This window comes from Chrysemys picta, chromosome 2, assembly GCF_011386835.1.
Source record: "Chrysemys picta bellii isolate R12L10 chromosome 2, ASM1138683v2, whole genome shotgun sequence".
NCBI classification, from domain to species: Eukaryota; Metazoa; Chordata; order Testudines; family Emydidae; genus Chrysemys; species Chrysemys picta.
The window spans coordinates 212504517-212521393 of NC_088792.1; the positions used below are offsets into that span (position 1 = coordinate 212504517).

The 16877-nt window shown below is 43.3% G+C and overlaps 1 protein-coding gene across 7 annotated transcripts in view; it reads right to left on the reverse strand.

Moving 5' to 3' along the window:
* SS18 (SS18 subunit of BAF chromatin remodeling complex) overlaps positions 1-16553 on the reverse strand; it is a 54633-nt gene extending 38080 nt beyond the window's left edge. For 2 of the 7 annotated variants that reach the window (XM_042854855.2, XM_005312160.5), the window contains exons 1-3: positions 16346-16544; positions 13776-13852; positions 11759-11843 (exon numbers count right to left, since the gene is read on the reverse strand). In XM_042854855.2, the coding sequence (XP_042710789.1) occupies positions 11759-11843; positions 13776-13852; positions 16346-16414 (231 nt within the window). In that variant the 5' untranslated portion in view covers positions 16415-16544. Of the gene's footprint in view, positions 1-11758; positions 11844-13775; positions 13853-15114; positions 15772-16182; positions 16203-16345 lie in introns of those variants that run through there. The other 5 variants (XM_065585400.1, XM_042854854.2, XM_065585399.1 and 2 more) reach the window with 4 other exon arrangements.
* Between the last annotated feature and the right edge of the window lie 324 nt (positions 16554-16877).

Consider the following 16877-nt stretch of genomic DNA (forward strand, 5'->3'; position numbering starts at 1 on the left):
AGCATGAAGACAAGATTTAAGAGAGTGGTTTAGAATCTTAATGATAGAGAAAACAAGGCTCTCTGAAGCAGAATGGATAAACTGGTGAATACTGGGAGTCCATGGTACTCCTGAGCTAACTCATAGGCTGGATGATGGTTTGAGTTTTTAAAAACACAGCGGCCCAATTCTCCACTTTATACCAGTGTAACTACACTAGTCCCAACAGAGACACCAGCATAAAACTGGTGTACCACTGTAGATAATTAGGCACCAAATGGTAAAATGAGGGGCCTACTAAACTCAGTTTACAGCAGTGGTCTTCAACCTTTAGCATAAGATCACTTTTTGAATTTAAGTGCAACCCAGGATCTACCTCAAAGAAAATATAGCAATAACTGTAATCACACAAACCCAAACACCCTTGCCCTGCCCCTTCTCTGAGGCCCTGCCTCGCTCACTCCATCCCCCCTCCCTCTGTCATTTGCTCTCCCCCACCCTCACTTACTTTCACTGCTCTGGGGCAGGGGGTTGGGCTGCGGGCTCTGGACTGAGGCTGAGGGGGTCAGCGTGTGGAAGGGGCTCTGGGCTGAGCCTGGGGCAGGGGGTTGAGGTGCAGGGGGGGGTTCAGGGTGCAGGCTCTGGAATGGAGTTTGGGTGCAGGAGGGGGCTCAGGACTGGGGCAGGGGGTTGGGGTGCAGAAGGGGGTGCAGAGGAGGGTCAGGGCTGGGACAGGGGTTGCAGCAGGGTGAAGGCAGGCTCCCTGCATGCCCGGGCCCCGCGCTGCTCCCAGAAGCATCCAGCATGTCTGGCAGCGGCTCATGGGGGAAGGAAGGGCAGGTGACTCCATGTGCTGCCCCCATCTGCAGGCACCATCCCTGCAGCTCCCATTGGCCTCTGTTCCCTGTTCCCAGACAATGGGAGCTGCAGAGGTGGTACCTGAAGGCAAGGGCAGCATGCAGAGACCCCCTGCCCCTTCCCCTCCCCAGAGCCACAGCCAGACATGTCAGCCACTTCCGGGAGTGGTGCAGGGCCAGGGCAGGCAGGGAGCCTGCCTTAGCCCTGCTGTGCCACCGAACTGTTAGAGGCCAATCTCCTGGTTTGGCTGCAGGAGAGTCGGCAACTCTACACGATTGACTGGTTGACTGTGGAGCTTCTGATGATCTCAGTCTCACTGAGACTGAGACAGACTGCCAGAGGCTCCGCGAGCGACTGGTTGGTGACCACGGGTTTACAGGAATCTTTGATGTTGCCTAGAGGCTTCCTGTTTTTGTTTTTTAAAGTCTTTCGAATGTCCTTTACCACTCATAGATTCATTTTTTGTCTTAACATGACAGAGGTTTCGCTGTCTGCTGGGATTTACAGCTGAAGTATTCTCCCTCCACACTCAGCCAAAGGAATCTGACTAGCTGTTTGTAATGGACTAGTGCTCTTTTGGAAAACATACCCAAACCATACATTTAAATATGAAGAAGTCATATGTAACTATAGTTTTTGACCCTGCAAAGAGTGTGAATAAGTCATACAGCATCAGAAACATGAAATATATGGAAAAATTACTAAAGGTGATCTGCTGCTGCTTTTAGACCAGGATCAGCTAGCCATTGCAAACACACTGGTCCCTCAGCCGGATTTAATACAATTGGACCATAGGCTGTTGCTCTGATGATTAAAAGATATAGCTAGCAGTTCCAGTCATATCTAGACATTAGTCAGTATGTAACAATGAGCAATTGTGTGTCATAAATAAAAGGTTTGAAAGGTGGTATCCTACCTGGAGAGATCCTGGCTATCATGCTGTGCAAAATAAATACAAACTCTCTTGATGAGATCCCTTCTAAACACATGGGGAATTCAAATTCAGTCTCTGCTCTGACAAAATGCTTGCACTACTATAGCAGGACCTTAGCTGTGCCAGAATTATCATCCTCTACCTTATCAAGATAAATCTGACTGTTGAGAAGAGATAGTCTGTAAAAAGAGGCTTACCCCTAAGTTTCCCTACTCACTGGGAGCTTTGAGTGAAGAATCTGAGCATCATACATGGCTTAATCCGTCCTTGGGTCTTAGGGAAAGCTAACTGATTTCTTAATTAGCATTATATTGATAACTTTTAAATTGTACAGCATCAGATATAAAACATGAGGCTTGATTATTGAAATATCCTCCAAGCAAGGCTGCTCCATCACTTACTTGTTCACACGGTCTGTTGCTAAATAGCAGCATCTAACTTAGCACTTAACAATATTGGTACTTCCATGTTCAAGAACTGCTCCTTGGACTTTGTACTGATGCAAATACATTCACCTACCTCCATCCATCATAGTAACACATAGGTACATTTCAACCCCTTTCCTTCCTTTTTCAGAATACAAACTTATGTTTCGTGCAGGTTATATTTTCAGAATGCTACTGTTATAGATCATTTGTTTCATTTTATTATCCAGCATTCTGCATACTGTTGTTATTGCATTCCCGCTAGTAAATGTTTTTGGTTTTGTTTTTTTTAAAAAAAAGGTTATTTACACTGCTCCTAGAAAAGCTTTGTAAGAGAGAGATAGAGAAAGTTAATAAAAACACCTATTGGAAATCGTGGCCTGCCTTCTGACTCAACAGTGAATACCCAGGGAGAGAAGCCATAAACCACACCATTACCCCCTTTGTTCTCAGCTATTTGTAAGCTGAATGAACAGGGTAGAACCGGTGAATTTTAGGACTTCTTAAAGTATTTTATAAAAAGCGGATAGCCTCTGCCAAAGCAACACCATACCTGAAGCTAACAGACCTTATCTATTTCTGTTTTTAAACCATACATATCAACGTCTACATCTACCCTACTACAATCAAGACTTCTAGTCACAAGCACAGACACACAACCAATGAAATGTATGCTATACTACCTAGAATATTATCAGACCTTACCAGCTATGTAGGGTCAGATCTGGTTATTGCTTATTCAAGGTTTAGTTTTGTTCTTAAAACTATATTTAAGGTTTTGTTCTTTAACTGATTAGATCTTTACAACTAGATACGATGATTAGAATCTAATAGTTTACTAACTATAGTCTTCCATTCAGAATCCTAACATGCTTTTCATAAAGCAGGAGTCTTAAAACTATAATTTGACTACTATGTGCAGATTAGGCAATTTCCACATTCAATTTAAATACAGAATTTTCAGTGAGCAAAATTTTATTCTCCCCGTTCTGTCCTAAAAAGTTGGAGTACTACTATGTATGGATATATTCTATGCAAAAAGTTGGTATATTTAAATTTCAGATGAAGAAACTCCTAGAGATGTCTGAGATCCTTCTTCCTGAAGAGGAACTATATGAATACAGTAACTCCTCACTTAATGTTGTCCCGGTTAACGTTGTTACGTTGCTGATCAATTAGAGAACATGCTCATTTAAAGTTGCACAATGCTCCCTTATAACATTGTTTGGCAGCCGCCTGCTTTGTCCACTGCTTGCAGGAAGAGCAGCCTGTTGGAGCTAGCTGGTGGGGGCTTGGAACCAGAGTGGACCGACAGTCTCCCCCCCCCCCCCCATCAGCTCCCCGCTCCCCTAAGTTCCCTGTGTGGTAGCTGCCCAGCAGGCTATCAATTGCCAGGCAATTCAGCTGTCCCTCCTCCCACTGCCATGTGCTGCTCCTGCCCTCTGTCTTGGAGCTTCTCCTGGGAGCCTCCTGCTTGCTGTGCAGGGAAGGGAGGATAGAGGGGGGCTAATGTCAGGGTGTCCCCCTCCCCCATCTCCATAGAACAGGGGGGACACAACAGGGCTCAGGACGGAGGGAGCTTGCTGGCAGCAACTGCTGCCTCAACTTGCTGATCTACTTAAAAAGGCAATGTACTTAGAGTGGGCTCAGCGTACTTAAAGGGGCAATGCGCATCTCTCTCACACACACACACACACACACACACACACACGTCTCTGTCTGCCATGCTGTCTCCTCTCCCTCCATTTGTGCTGTCTTGTAGAGTGTAATGGCTACATTAACAACGTGTTAACCCCCTTGAAGGCTCAGCCGAGTGCTAGTTCAACATTTAGCAATAAGGCATTCCCTGGGAAATATCCCATCCTCTGACTTCACCACCTCAACCAAGCTTCACAATCATCATTGCTGTGTACAGTATTGTTTGTTTAAAACTTATACTGTGTGTCTATATATAAAAATATAGCCTTGTTTGGTGAAAAAAATTTCCCTGGACTCTAACCCCCACTATTTACATTAATTCTTATGGGGAAACTGGATTTGCTTAACATCGTTTCGCTTGAAGTCGCATTTTTCAGGAACACAACTACAACATTAAGCGAGGAGTTACTGTATAAGATATTATATTAACACTAGCTTTTAGAACCAAAGCATTCATGCCTATGAAAGGACTGCATACATATCTGACTGCCACAGCTTTTTATCTAATACAACAATCATTAATTTGAGCTGAGAAACTTATAACAGTTTATTGAGGTGCTGCTTGTAGTGTTAGTAGTTTCTCTTCTTGAAGAAGTTACGTTAGAAGCAACTGGTATTTCAGTGGCTGCTGCTGTCTGGATTTTTGGAAAAAGAAACCATCATTCTGCATTTAAAAAGCTTTTTGCACTTGTATAACAGCAGGGTCCTGTACTACTGTTTTTATAAGCAGAATTCCCATATTTGACTAAGGGTATGTTTATACTATCCACCGGATCGGTGGGCAGCGATCGATCGGGGGGCGGGTTGATTTATCGCGTCTAGACTAGATGCAATAAATCGACCCCCGAGCGCTCTCCTGTCAACTCTTGTACTCCATCAGGCAAGAGGCACAGGTGGAGTCGACTCACAACAGCGAAGACACCGCAGTGAGTAGATCTAAGTATGTCAACTTCAGCTATGTTATTCATGGAGCTGAAGTTGCTTAACTTAGATCGACCCCCTCCCCCAACCCCAGTGTAGACCAGGGCTAAGTTTCATGCATGAAATGATTACCTATCACATCCTCCAAAAATGTGTTAGCTTCATGAGTCAAGTTTCTCATGTTTCCACTACACACACATTTTTCTTAGGGTATGTCTTCACTACTGGCCGGATTGGCGGGCAGCGAACGATCCAGCGGGGATTGATTTATCGCATCTAGTCTAGACACGATAAATCGATCCCCGAGCGCTCTACCGTCGACTCCTGTACTCCAGCTCAGCGAGAGGCACAGGCAGAGTCAACGGGGGAGCAGTAGCAGTCGACTCACCGTAGTGAAGACACTGCGGTAAGTAGATCTAAGTACGACGACGTCAGCTGTTGCTTAACTTAGATCGATTTCCTCCCCTCCAGTGTAGACCAGGCCTTAGTGTTTTATTAAACCTCTTTCCATCATTTGATATGGGATGAGGACGATAAATGGATTTTAGTTAGAGTTTCAAGGTTTTTCTTGGCACTTTAGAAATTCAAATACCTTCTTTTTGAGGAAAGAGTCACTCCAATTGCAGAATATATAATTTATCGTCTACTTCATTAAAAGGACTGAAGTTATGGCAATTTTAAAATTAAGCAGGTGCACACTGCTTTGATAAGTATGCAATGAAGTGAAATGCTCTGAATATTTAAATGCCAGTTTCACTATAGAAGAGGAAAGGGGCAATGACTGCGTGTACTAGGAACTCTGGCTCTGTGTTCTATTTTCCAGAGTGTCTACAAACAATTAGGGAAAGGGCTGCACCTATTTAAGAAACAAGAAGCATGGAAGAAGAGTTCCATTTAATTTTTTCAAGGAGCTAAACAGTCAGATTTTGACAAAGACAAGAAGTTTGGGTTTTTTTGTAAACTCTCTAGTCCAGTGGTCTCCAATCTTTTTACGCTCAAGTTCACATTTTGAATCTAAGGGCAACCCAGGATTTACCCACCCCAAGGCCCCACCAACTCTCCCTCCCTGCCTCCCGCTCCGTCACTTGCTCTCCCCCACCCTCACTCACTTTCACCGGGCTGGGGTAGTGGGTTGGGAGGAGGTGAAAGATCTGGGCTGGGGCCAAGGGGTTCACAGTGTGGGAGGGGGCTCTGGGCTGAGTCTGGGGAAGGGGGTTGGGGTGCAAGCTCTAGGAGGGAGTTTGGGTGCAGGAGGGGGCTGGCTCGGGGGGGGGGGGGGGGTTTCAGGGTTGGGATGCAGGAGGGGGTATGGGGTGCTGGCTCCAGGAGGGGGCTCAGGGCTGGGGTGCATCCTCCGGCAGGGCAGCACTTACCTCTGGCAGCTCCCAGTCGGCGGCAGGCGCAGCAAGGCTAAGGCAGGCTCCCTGCCTACCCTGGCCCCACACCGCTCCTGGAAGGGGCCAATGTGCCCCTGCGGGAGGGGCAGAGGGTACATGGCTCCGCACATTGTCCCTCTCTGCAAGCACCACCCCCACAGCTCTCCTGGCCATTGGGAGCAGCGTGGGGCCGGGGTAGGCAGCGAGTTTACCTTAGCAGCAGTCACACTGCCCTGCCAGAGATCACGATCTAATGGGAGATCCTCTAGGATCAACCAGTAGATCACGATCGACCAGTTGGTGACCACTGCTCTAGCTCTTATTAGAGATGCAGCTGGGGTTAGTTTCAGTATCTCTGTCTCCTACTCACTCACTTCCTACAGCCAAGGGGGGTTAGTTCACCATTGCTTGTCACCCAGATTTCCAACTGCCCTTCTTCCTACCTTGAGCAGAAAATAGCAATCTTGGGCCTCTGTTCACAGATCCACATTCCAATGTAGGACCCCACCCCACTCTTTACACATGCCTCACACAACCCCATGTGGTGCTGGACTATACAGCCATATTACTGTCCACCACTGTCCAGGAAATAGAGGAGGATCCCTGCAGGTGTCCAGGTGAAAGGCAGCAGAGTCCAGAGGTCAATTCTACCATGCTTGGTCAAGTGGGAGGGATATCCAAGAGTAGCCCCACACCTAGAAGCATTGCTACTCCTTCCTCCATCAGATCAAAGGGCTGGTGGGGAAGGATGAAGGGGGTTCCACCACATGAGGGGTTTCCTTTCCTACATCTGCCTTGCTGTTGTGAGCAATGGAAATTTCATGCCATTGATGTTATTTTCATTGAATAATTCAGCATTTTATGATGTTTGCAAAGATGCTAGGGGCCTTGATAGGTCATCACTGCTTCCCCCACCCACCATACCACTTCCCCGACCTCTGAATCTGCATCTCTTGATCCACAGCCAGCAAAAGTGTTACTTCACCTCACTGCTGCTCCCCTTAGTAGAAGTTCCTCCCCCATTCCAGGAGCACCACTCCTTCACCACACACTCCTAAGAGAAAAGGGTGGTAGATCCACACCTACACCATAGTCTGTTCCTGGATGGGAGAGCAAGAAGGAATTAAAAAAAAAAAATTATGGGTGAAATACATGCCTCTTGTGTCTAACTACAGCCGCTTGATTCTTTGAAAGCCTTCCGAGCTTTTCTGGCTAAAGTTATTGCCTCCTCTTTGCAATTTGGGAATATTTAGTTCTTAAAAATAAAATTTAAAAACAAAAAAAACAGGGCTGTCAAGCAATTAAAAAAATTAATCATGATTAATTGCACTGTTAAACAATAGAATACCATTTATTAAAATATTTGTGGAAGTTTTCCACATTTTCAAATATACTGATTTCAATTATAACAGAATACGAAGTGTACACTGCTCACTTTATATTTTTGATTACAAATATTTGTACTGAAAAAAAAAACGAAACAGTATTTTTCAATTCGCCTAATTTAAGTATTGTAGTGCAATCTCTTTATCATGAAAGTTGAACTTACAAATGTAGAATTATGTACAAAATAGAACTGCATTCAAAAATAAAACAATTGAAAATTTTAGAGCCTACAAGTCCACTCAGTCCTATTTCTTGTTCAGCCAATTGCTCAGACAAACAAGTTTGTTTACATTTGCAAGAGATAATGCTGCCGACTTCTTGTTCACAATGTCACCTGAAAGTGAGAACAGGCATTTGCATAGCACTGTTGTAACTGGTATCGCAAGATATTTACATGCCAGATGCGCTAAAATTCATATGTCCCTTCATTCTTCAAACACCATTCCAGAGGACATGCGTCCATGCTGATGACGGGTTCTGTTTGATAACAATCCAAAGCAGTGCGGACCGACGCACATTCATTTTCATCATCTGAGTCAGATGCCACCAGCAGAAGGTTGATTTTCTTTTTTGGTAGTTCGGGTTCTGTAGTTTCTGCATTGGAGCATTGCTCTTTTAAGACTTCTGAAAGCATGCGCCATACTTCATCCCTCTCAGATTTTGGAAGGCACTTCAGATTCTTAAACCTTGGGTCGAGTGCTGTAGCTATCTTTAGAAATCTCACATTGGTACCTTCTTTTCGTTGTCAGATCTGCAGCAAAAGTGTTCTTAAAATGAACATGTGCTGAGTCATCAACTGAGACTACTACAACATGAAATATATGGCAGAATGCGGGTAAAATAGAGCCGGAGACCCACAATTCTCCCCCAAGGAGTTCAGTCATAAATTTAATTAACGCATTATTATTTTTTTAACAAGCATCAGCAGCACAAAAGCATGTCCCTGGAATGTCCCTGGGACATTCATATGTCCCCCCAAAGCATTAAGGGACATATGAATGTTTAGCATATCTGGCATGTAAATACCTTGCAATGCCGGCTACAAAAGTGCCATGCAAATGCCTGTTCTCACTTTCTGGTGACACGGTCTCCTGTAACAAACTTGTAAACAAACTTGTTTGTCTTAGTGATTGGCTGAACGAGAAGTAGGACTGAATGGACTTATAGGCTCTAAAGTTTTGCATTGTTACATAACTGCTCTTAAAAATAAAACAAACAAAAAATAAATCTACATTTGTAAGTTACACTTTCAGGACAAAGAACACCACTGAACAAAAACACTGACCCAGGAACCTATCCTTCAACAAAGCCCGATGCCAACTCTTTCCACATATCTATTCAAGTGACATCATCACAGGACCTAATCACATCAGCCATGCCATCAGGGGCTCGTTCACCTGCACATCTACCAATGTGATATATGCCACCGTGCCAGCAATGCCCCTCTGCCATGTACATTGGCCAAACTGGACAGTCTCTACGCAAAAGAATAAATGGACACAAATCTGACATCAGGAATCATAACATTCAAAAACCAGTAGGAGAACACTTTAACCTGTCTGGTCACTCAATAACAGACCTGAGGATGGCAATTTTGCAACAGAAAAGCTTCAAAAACAGACTTCAGCGAGAAACAGCTGAACTTGAATTGATATGCAAACTAGATACAATCAACTTAGGCTTGAATAGAGACTGGGAATGGCTGAGCCATTACAAACATTGAATCTATCTCCCCATGTAAGTATTCTCACACTTCTTATTAAACTGTCTGTACTGGGTTATCTTAATTATCACTTCAAAAGTTTTCTCTCTTACTTAATTGGCCTCTCAGAGTTGGTAAGACAACTCCCACCTTTTCATGCTCTCTCTCTCTGTGTATATATATATATATATATATATATATATATATATATATATATATATATATATATATATATATATATATACACACACACACACACACACACACACACACACTCTCTCTCTCCATTCTATGCATCCGAAGAAGTGGGCTGTAGCCCAAGAAAGCTTATGCTCAAATAAAATTGTTAGTCTCTAAGGTGCCACAAGTACTCCTGTTCTTTTTGCGGATACAGACTAACATGGCTGCTACTCTGAAACTTGAAAAATAATGTTTCTTTTGTTTATTTTTACAGTGCAAATATTTGTAATAAAAAATAATATAAAGTGAGCAGTATACATTTTGTATTCTGTGTTTTAATTGAAATCAATATATTTGAAAATGTAGAAAAACATCCAGAAGTACTTAATAAATTTCAATTGGTATTCTACTGTTTACAAGTCCAATTAAAACTGCAATTAATCGTGATTAATTTTTTAAATCACAATTAAGTGTGCGTTATCATGTGAGTTAACTGCAATCAACAACCCTAAAAAACAACCACCTTATTCAGCATCAGACATGTCTGTAAAAATGTTAATTTTACATATTGAGTAAACTGTTTTCCATTATCTGGTCAAGTTACCACACAGCAAACCAAACCTTTGAAGATTTGGCTGAAAACTTAAATCCACTTATGGGAGAATGAACGTACATTTGTTTTTACAGAATCAAATGAAATACAGATCAGCTCTTAAAAAAAAAAAAGAAAAAAAAAAAAAAAAGCAGCACCCAAGAAGTTGTTGTTTTCCCCTAAGTGTAGCAGTCATAAAAGGAAAAAAACATTAGCTAGAAACTGGCACATTGTGGAAGCTTCCCCACACATCATTAGAAATGCACCTCAGTCCTGACCTGCAACCCCCCTCTTATCCCAGTCCTTTTTCTTGAGTGCATACCACCACCACATCCACTTGTGCAAACATGGAAGTGTCCACTAGGGACCAGGATTAGGTCAAACTCATTTCCACTTGTGACCAGAACCAAGTTACCAATCTACAATAGGTCTCCAGAAATGAAGGGGGTTAATGCATTAATCTCCTACTACACACACACTTCATAATTAGAGTGGCTCTAGTCAAGCTAAAATTTTACCTTTCCAATAGGCTATTACAAGGGTAGCTTTATGAAAAAAGCCTAGAGAGGCACTGTTTTGAGTTAAACAACTCAACGCTTTAGGTACTCAATTGTAGGGATGCGTCACTATGGGAAGCACATTTCTCCAGAGCCTGAAGAAATAGTAATTTATCTATTTTCACCAACTAAAACTGTATCTGGCAATGGATGCGTGTTTCTCTTTGTGGTTACAGAAGTGAAACAAAACATATTGGAAAAAGTTTCAACTGTATATTAATTTCAAAGAGTTACATTACCAGAAATGCAGTTCTTCACAATGACTTAATCAGACTTTTTGATTGGGACTATGTTATGTGGAAGCTTGGCATGGAAAGTTAAGAGGAAGCAGACTACTATAATATCATCAACATTCTTCACTCTCCTTCCTTTCCCTTACTATGGCAGAAGGCAGGTCAGTTAATCATGGCCAGATTGAAGAGCAGACAGGAAGAGTTAACACCTCAACTGAAAAAAGTTGCAAGTGTATCTATTCACAGGAGTTAAAACAATATAAAAACAATGTTCATTAGAAACTGAAGCACTGAACATCCAGGAAATGGTGAAGGTAACATAGGATTCAACTAAGATTGTATAGGCTATGTTGCCATGATATGGTCTAGTTACATACTCACATACTGGCACAAAAAGGGTAGAAGACATCAAGTAGCCAGTCTGCCCCCATCTTCAGTCCTGGAGTGGGTTAGAGCCAGCTGGGGGCTGACTGAACTTACAACAGCCGAGACTGCCAGAGAGCAACACACTCTAGAAATGAACCTTCCCCCACCTCCACAAAAAAGGGCTGGAGGGTGGGAGGACCACTGATGTAAGAACCAGCTACACTAGTTGGATAACTAGTCTCACACTTCAGGAATCCTTAGTTGAGGAGATAATGGGGCTTTCCGCTGAGTCACACAAGGGACATCTGGGTGCTATTTTTATCACAGCACCAATCTTTCTTTAGATAGCATAACATGTGTGAGCAAAGGGACTCCAGCAGCGAGAGTTATTGGTCCCAAGGAGCTATGTGAAAAGACCTTACTTTTCCCACCCAGGGGAAACTGAACTCAATTGTTCAAAACTTTGGGCCATCTCCAAGTACCTTCTCAGAGTATCAAGAGCCCACATGAAAACAACTCCTCAGTTTATAGTGTTTTACAGAGGTACTTACTGCTGGTAGTAGAGACTGCATGTTTTGATTGGAGTCTGCTATAGTGGCTAGGTAGACCAAGTTTGTATGCAACATCTGCTGATACCTAGCAAAATGAACAGAGCAAGACAGGTCCAAAAAGAGCTAAGGAAACAATAATATTTAAATTCACCTCCTTTTAATTTACATACATAGGCAGAGTGAACTCTGATTTCAGTACATCAAGAAATTATGGGGATAGTTCTAGGAATCCTAAGCTTTCCACATTTCCCTGCCCCCCATCTTTTGACAATTCCCTTGCAAAACTACTGGAACCTCTCAGGCACTTTCTCCTAGTAACTATTACAGAAGCAGCAACAGAATGACCTTGTTCTTGTCTATTTCATGCCCTGCTCCAGTTGAGTTACCCAAGATGTGTGTTGTGTATGAGCCCCTACATGACCATTTAATGCTGCTTGAGGCATGTATTAGCGACAGACAGCTCATTTCTCTCTCCTTCTGATGTGCCCAGCAGCAAAAGATCATACCTATATATCAATCATTTAATCAGAATAAGCAGCATATAATCAGGGCCCCATGTATTCCACAATTGCAAAATTTACCACAAAGAATTCAATCCTTGCTGCAGAATAGTGCTCTAGTATCTTAACTTCCTTTTCTTAAAGGGAAATTACGTTTCTAATCTTGGTTGCAAAGATAATCTTGAAAGCATGACCAGAGTATAACCCAATATCTATTGGAGTCTGCAAAAAGCCTCAAACATGGCTCATAGGTGTGGACACCCTCAGTCATCTCACTCAGGATCCCATGGCTGAAAGACTCTGGAATTTGGCAATTTTCCAAGATACCACAGAATTCAGCATTTTGCTGCAGAATTCATTGTTCAAGAGGAATAAGAATGAAGTGTATTTAATGCGGATACAATAAATTAACATTAAGCAGAATATGGCCCCACTGTGACACAGAGCACAGAAGATCTTGTACAGAGTGCTTCCCCAGTAGCCCAGAAGACAGAGTGAAAATCAGAAATCAATTTCATACATGTAGAGGCACAGGCATAATCCTTTTTTGGGATGGTGCTCAGGCATAATCCTTTTTTGGGATGGTGCTCACCCAGGGATGTGGAGCAACCCTGACAGGAAAGGGAGCTAGCCTACTGCCAGGAAGCAGCTCAGGACCACACCATGCCCTTCACTCATGGCCTATCCATGCTTGCAAGTACCATTAAGTTAATGCGTTCAGATGTCTGTTGGAATGCATCTAACCGAAAGATCAGCATTGGCTCACTCTAGAGCAGTGGCTCTCAGACTTTTGTACTGGTGACTCCTTTCACACAGTAAGCCTCTAAGTGCGGCCCCCCTTATAAATTAAAAACACTTTTATATATTTAATACCATTATAAATGCTGGAGGCAAAGCAGGGTTTGGGGTGGAGGCTGACAGCTCACGACCCCCCACGTAATAACCTCATAACTCCCTGAGGGGACCCAACCCGCAGTTTGAGAATCCCTGCTCTAGAGTGAGCCAATGATGCATCCAATCCTTCTTCGCCAAACATCAGGCTTGTCATGATACATGGCCTTTCAGGAAGAGATTGGCTGCTTTGGGATAGGTGGAGGAGTATGAAGTTCTTGGATATGTCCCCAAAACAGAGCCTTCAAAATAGTGTCAGCTCCTTCCCCTACTTTGAATTACTAGGGAAGGTCTGAAGCATGTAATCTAACTCCTCCCCAAAGTAATCGAAGCACTGACACACACAATAGAAAAGTCTATATATTTTTATTATGAAATCCCTTATTTTTTACCTTACATTACTGTCACTGTATACTAATAAATTAAAACCAGAGTTTCAATATTTCTAGAGGAGGAAATTTTAATGATATTCATATTCTCGTTTAAAGTCAAAGATGCACTATCATTAGCAGTGTTTTTGTATGTTCGCTAGCACAATTCTTCAGTGAGCTGATCTAAACAGATTGGGTTTACAGTTAAATTACCAATATCACCAGGTACAAAATACATTTAGATTAAAATCTTACTGAGAGCATTCTGAGGTCTTTCCTTTGTTCTGATAGTCCATTATACACTGAATAAGATGGTTATTTTCATCCAACATCTGAAATAATAAAACAGAAGTAAGGAATAAGTTTCACACCCTTTTAAAGTAAGTGAACTAAAAGTTAAACCAATCTCTGCCATCCACATCACATCACCATTGAAAAAGTGCTTTAAAAAAAAAAAAACTCTTATTTTATTTTGAACAGACATCATTTGTAGAACTTTTCCCTCCTCCTATTCTTTTAATTCTCCATTTGTTTTATGGCTTTTAATTTAGGGTTTTGAATTTAAGTCACTGCTATAGTTAAGGCTCCAAAAACATTTTCTTTCTAATTCCTATTCTTCTCTTGCCACAGTTTTCTATAAGTTTCCAAAAGTTTCATTTTCCAAGCTCAGAAATCTGTTTTAAATAGCTTAAACAAAAAAGTTTCTCCTTCCCTACTATGAAATGCTAGTGATTTGAAAAGAATATCAATAGCTATGGGCAGAAAATTGAACATTACTTTGAAATAGACCTCACTGCCTTTTAAAATTAGACTTGTTTAATGTATGAGCTTTTAGCACAATTGCACTCTATGAGCATAGAGAATAATTGATATAATTTTTCTATCACATTTTAGAAGTATTCAAGATTGTGAATACACGTAGCTAATTTTTTTTTTTTTTAACTGAAAAGTAGAGTTGTAGTCACATAAATGAAAGAGGAACACTTCCTAATTTTCCACAAAATGGGTTTCTCGTGGTGTCCAAGACATTATTTTGGAGGTATCTATAGGCAATTGGTAGCTTATGTTTACCCCAAAAAGGGAGAAGAGCCACTGCCAGAGATTCCATTGAGACCATTAAGGACTTAGCGATTATCGGTTTTATGTGGAAGGTGCTCAGATATAACTTAGAGAATTTTTTCACTTCAAGGTCCCAGAAACAAAAGACAAGGTTTTCATCTCTAGGCCAAAAAACCAAAAACATCAATACACTTGATCACAGCCTTGGATAGACCAAGAGACTACCTACACTTGACCAGAGCGATGGGTAGTACTATAATAGATTTTTGAAACATTTCCTATGTAAAGGATATTGAACTTGTACAATTAAGCAAACAGAAGTCAGGGAATGACAGTTAAAATTGCATGTGCAACCTTAACTGTGCCAGTGTTAGAATTCTGTATTTATACACAAACTATTTTGCAAATACAAGATATACGGAGGCTATGACCTGGTCTACATTGGGGGGAAAAATCGATCTAAGATACGCAACTTCAGCTACGAGAATAGCATAGCTGAAGTCGACGTATCTTAGATCGAATTAAAATTACTTACTTCGCATCCTCGCGGCACGGGATCGACGGCCACGGCTCCCCCGTCGACTTTGCTTCCTCCTCTTGCCGAGCTGGAGTTCAGCAGTCGACGGGAGAGTGATCAGGGATCGATTTATCGCGTCTACACTACACGCAATAAATTGATCCCCAATAAATCAATCGCTACCCACCGATCCGGCGGATAGTGTAGATGTACCTTACGTCTACACTACAGATCTTACAGTGGCACAGCTGTACTTCTGCAGCTGCAGTAAGGGAGAGCTCTCTCCTGATGGCATAATTAAACCATCCCCAATGATGAGCAGTAGCTATGTAGGCATAAGGAGAAAGGGTCTCCTGCCGACAAAGTGCTGTCCGCACCAGCGTTTTTGTCAGTGAAACTTATGTCAGTCAGGGGTGTGGTTTTTTACACCGATCGACAAGTTTTACCTACAAAAGTGCTAGTATAACCATAACCTTAAATACATGCATCTTGCTTCCCACCCCAATTCTTGTTTACTTACACAAGCACATACCAAGGTAGTGGCAGTGCCTAAAACAGTACCTAGAGAGTCCCAAGTCCCAAGCCTCTATTCAAACCATAATCCCACTTCATTAATATGCAAAATTTAAAAAAAATTATCAATAAAACTAAGTTAAAAAGCTACAGTTTTGATTTACCTCACCAATAAACACTAGACAAAGACCAAAATTATAAAAGATTACTTATCCAAAAAGGTCAAATATGACAATTAACTAATCAATACGTCTCATGTATAGAGTTAATTGTCGGACATATTACCCCAATTAGAAAGACGTGGTATTGGGGGACGGGGGTGGGAGAAGAGTAATAACTTTTATTGGACCAGCTTCTCTTGGTGAGAGAGACAAGCTTTCAAGGCATAGAGAGCTCTTTTTCACATATGGGAAAGGTACTTCTATCCCCCCAACCCTGCATCCCCAGCGCCTCCACGGGCCCACCCCCCAATTCTGCATCCCCAGCCCCTCCACAGTGCCACCCCTCAGCTTGCATCCCCAGCCCCCACGGCCCCTCCACAGTCGTCGTCCCCCCCAAATCCTGCATCCTCACCCCCCACGGGCCGCTCCGCAGTCCCAGCCCTCGCCCCTAGTGCCACAGCCCAGCCCTGCCCTTTCCCCTCTGCCCTCAGGCCCAGCGTGTTCCCAGCCCCGCCAGTCGCCGCCCCCCGGCCCGGCCGGAAGCAGCCCCGAGTCGGGCCTGGCCCCTCCCTCACCTTCTGGATGGCGGCCGGCGTGATCTCGCCCTTCCCCCGCTGCCTCGGTGCCGCGAATGCCACCGACATGTCGGGTCCCTGCGCGCAGCAGGCTCCAGCGCCCTGGCCGCGGACAGAAGCAGCGGCGGGAGGAGGTAGCGATCCGAGAAGAACATTCACCACCGCGAGGGGGAGGGGGCGTGACGGATCGTGGGGCCAGCCCATCCCGGTCGCGAAGAGGGGGAGATAAGCCTCCGTGCCACTACTCCCCCTTCATCCGACCGCGGGTGGCAGCGCTAGCAACACTGGGACCCGCTCGCTCCGCTTAGCGAGAAGCGGCTCCATCGACAGGGAGCGCCCTCTTGGTTGCTTTAAACGCGTCCTCTTCGTTACATATTCCGCCCCCCCCTTGCGATTATGGTACATTCCTACCCAGAGCTCTCAGCCTGAGAGAGGCTGTAAGTGGTACGGCCGGGAGCAGGGGGAGTCCGAAGTGCTTACTTTACAGAGTTCCACCCTGCCCCCAGCCTTGGTTGCGCCCACTCATTACGCT